The 3228-nt window shown below is 53.5% G+C and overlaps 1 protein-coding gene across 1 annotated transcript in view; it reads left to right on the forward strand.

Annotated features, from left to right (window-relative positions):
• The first annotated feature begins 1469 nt into the window (after positions 1 to 1469).
• The window catches only part of OXCT1 (3-oxoacid CoA-transferase 1), a 132956-nt gene continuing 131197 nt past the window's right edge, over positions 1470 to 3228 (forward strand). Inside the window, exon 1 of the mRNA XM_077763440.1 lies at positions 1470 to 1649. Coding sequence (XP_077619566.1) covers positions 1572 to 1649 — 78 coding nt within the window. The 5' untranslated portion in view covers positions 1470 to 1571. The remainder of the gene's footprint in view (positions 1650 to 3228) is intronic.

Below are 3228 nucleotides of genomic sequence, written 5' to 3' on the forward strand. Positions count from 1 at the left end.
TCATATGACCACAGTTAGACAAAGTTGCCAAAGCTGTTTTCCATTTCATACGTCCTCTAGAAGGGCAAAAGTGGAAAAGCAGACCCAATTGTGAATGTTAGCCTTTCCACATTCAGTAAGCTACAGAACAGCTGCTATATGCTGCATTAGGACTAGTAATGAGATTTAAGTTCTAATACCTGAATTTCCCTTCTATCCAACTTCTAAAGATGTGAAAACAGAGCATTATTAAATTAATTTCTCCTAATGTAATTGGATAGTCTAACTTGTTATCCTGTCCTCTCATTGATTTTGATTAAAATAATAATATTCATGAGGAAAAAAAGTTAAAAGAATACCAGGAAAGGGCAAATGCTTTTATGGAGAGACTTGAAACTGAATTGTTGATCGCATTAAGTGTACTCATTAAGGAAGCTAAGGTCTCCTTTAATTTCCTTGTGTGCTTTGCTTTGGTTCAAGACTAACAGCCATAATCCCAGGATTTGGTCAGCACTTAAGTAAAACCTTTACTGAGTTTCCACTTGGTCCTTCCAGTCTGCTAAGTGCATAGATGGTTCTGAAGAACTCAGACGTGGCTCATGCCCTCAAGGGGTTGGTCAAAAGATAAGGCTTTGAGAGAATGTATGTACCATATCAATCCACAACTGCAACTTGAAAAATGCCTAACATTTAATTGTTCCGTGTTTATAATGGGGCCAGGAGCTTTGAATGACTTACCTCATGTAAACCTTATGACAATTCTAACATTTAAGATTTTCAGATATGGACGCTTAAGCCTAGATAAGTTATGTAACTTGTCTAAGGAAAGCTGAAGGGATATACACCTGAATGTTTGCATCTGCTGAATAATCTCTGGAGTTTCTGGGACTCCAGTGCCAGAAAGATCTTGACAAATACAAACTTGGTTGATGGGAGAAGAAGGGAAAGAAGGAAGAGGTACCAGTGTCCCAGTCCTAACCCTGTCTCTTGTTCCCGGCCAATCTTGACCAGGTCTTCCTGGTCACATCTCATGGCAGATGGCTTGTGGCAGATTCTTATGCAAACTTGCTCTACTCAAGTCAGGGCCAAGTGTGGCGAGAGGGGGCTGATGAATGGAAGAAATGGGAACGCTGTCCAGAATGGGTAAGAGTTGTAGGGGACCTCGAAGGGGTATCCCTTTGCCGCCCACACGCGTGCCAGACACTGACTTGGAAAAGCGACAGACTCAGAGAGACCCTGCGCTGCCCCAATGCTAGGCCAACAATTACCGCAGACTTCGGGGAAGGCCGACTCCCACGCCCCCTCAAAGCTAATGCACCGACAAGGGGCTGCCGCGACAAGTGCGTGCCCGGGACACAGCTACCTGGAACCCGCGCCGCCGCAGGGCTGGAGCGCTTCCCCCCCTCCCCCGCGACCCGCCCCGGCAGCGCGGTCTTACGCTCCCCGCCCGGCTCCTCCCAGCCTTGCGTCCCTATAAACCTGCAGCNCCGGCCTCTCGCTCCCTTCGCGCGGACGCGGCGGCGGTGCGACGGCGGTTCGGCACGTTCACGCGCGCGCTGCAGCCCGCCGTCTCCTCCCAGCACAACCCGAACATGGCGGCTCTCAAACTGCTCTCCGCCTGGCCCCAGCTCTGCGCCTCCGCCTGCCGCCCCGGCGGCGTCTGGTCCAAGGTAAAGTGCCAGCGAAGAAGGCCACGCTCGGGCAGAACGCAGGCGGACCCCCGCGCGGCGCCCGCGTCCTCTCCCCGCCCGCACCCGCCCTGTCCAGCCTAGAAGTTAGCATCCTTGGCGCCGTGTCCCGGCGAGCGGGACGCGCCGACGCCCGCCTTGCCCCGCTCCCCCTTTGGGTAGCTGCCTTTGCGCGGTTCTGCAGCCTCGTCCCCGAGCCGGGCGAGACCAGGCGTAGGAGCGCGCGGCGAGGCTGAACGCGGGCGGGACGGCGTCTGGCAGCGGCGAGACGTCCTTCAGGGCACAGTCGCGTCCTCAAGGGGGCATCGGGAGGGCGCGCGGGTCTGGGGACGGCTAGGGGTGACGGCAGCAGGGGGCAGCTTTGCACCTCGCACCGGGGATTTCAGGGCACGGGTGCCTCTAGAGGCCCAGAAGCCCGGGCTGGTGAGCCGCGGATCGGCACGAGTCGGCCGCGGAGGGGGCGGATGCCGGGCGCCTCGTAGGTGGAGCGCCGTCCCCTCCCTGTCTTTCCTTTTTTGGCGGCGCCGCACCGCGGCGGTGGGAAAGGGAACCCGGACTGGAGCGTACGCCTGGGCATCTCCCCTGTCTAACGGGGAAGCTTGTCGGCTGCGGCCGACCGTGGCTCGCGCGCGATCTGGGGGCGCAGGCATCCGGGTTGGAGGATTTCCGTTTTGAAACGCTTAAAAAACATTGTTCCGCCCTTACGGCCAATTCTCCAATAAGTGGTGTCCTGAGACACTCTTCACGGCGATTGTTGGTTGATAGGTGTGTTTGCCTTGCTCTGTCCCTAAATGTAGCGCACGCTCAGGTGGCGTCCCTGTCCCCAGTCCTCCAGTGCTGGCCCAAACGCTGGGTCCTGGAGTGTAGCTCACCTCCGCTACCATCGTAACCGCGGAGACCTCTTCCTTGCAAGAGAACAACAAAAGTGCCCCCTCCCCGCTTTAGTTTTTAACTTAGTAGCATATTAAATGATAGTTTTGAGCTTGAAAGCATACCTTGCACACGGTACTGCCCCATCGCATTGCTGTTTCCCGCATCCGGTCTCTTGACCACACTGAAGGCAGAGGGGCCACCAAGGCTCTTAGGTAAATGCTAGGGGTGATTTAGAACTGGAACATTTTACTCATAAATGTCTCTTAGGAAGCTTTTTGATCATTGCAGATAGCTTTGGGTATATAAAGCATTATTAAAAGGCCACTTGACTGACCTTCAGTCACATTGCTGCAGGTGTTTTAACTAATACATACCGGGACATTGTGATACCCTTGCCTCGAGGTTAAAAACATTCCCTCTTTTGGCAGTTACTTATTTGCTTGAGTGTAATTTACTCACTTTCCGTACTTTGGTATAGCATTAACCCACTTCTGAACCCCGGCAAACCTCTTCTTAGGTGGCAGTTACAAATTAGAGGTTTTGTGAGGTCCCTGGGTGGCTCAGTTAAGCCTCTTAACTCTTGTCTCTTGATTTTAACTCAGGTCATGATCTCAGGATCCTGCCTCCCCTCCCCTCCCCCTTGGGATCTGTGCTGACAAATCAGAGCTTGCTTGAAATTCTCACTCTC

Source organism: Crocuta crocuta, unplaced genomic scaffold, assembly GCF_008692635.1.
Source record: "Crocuta crocuta isolate KB4526 unplaced genomic scaffold, BGI_CrCroc_1.0 scaffold4, whole genome shotgun sequence".
Taxonomy (NCBI): Eukaryota; Metazoa; Chordata; class Mammalia; order Carnivora; family Hyaenidae; genus Crocuta; species Crocuta crocuta.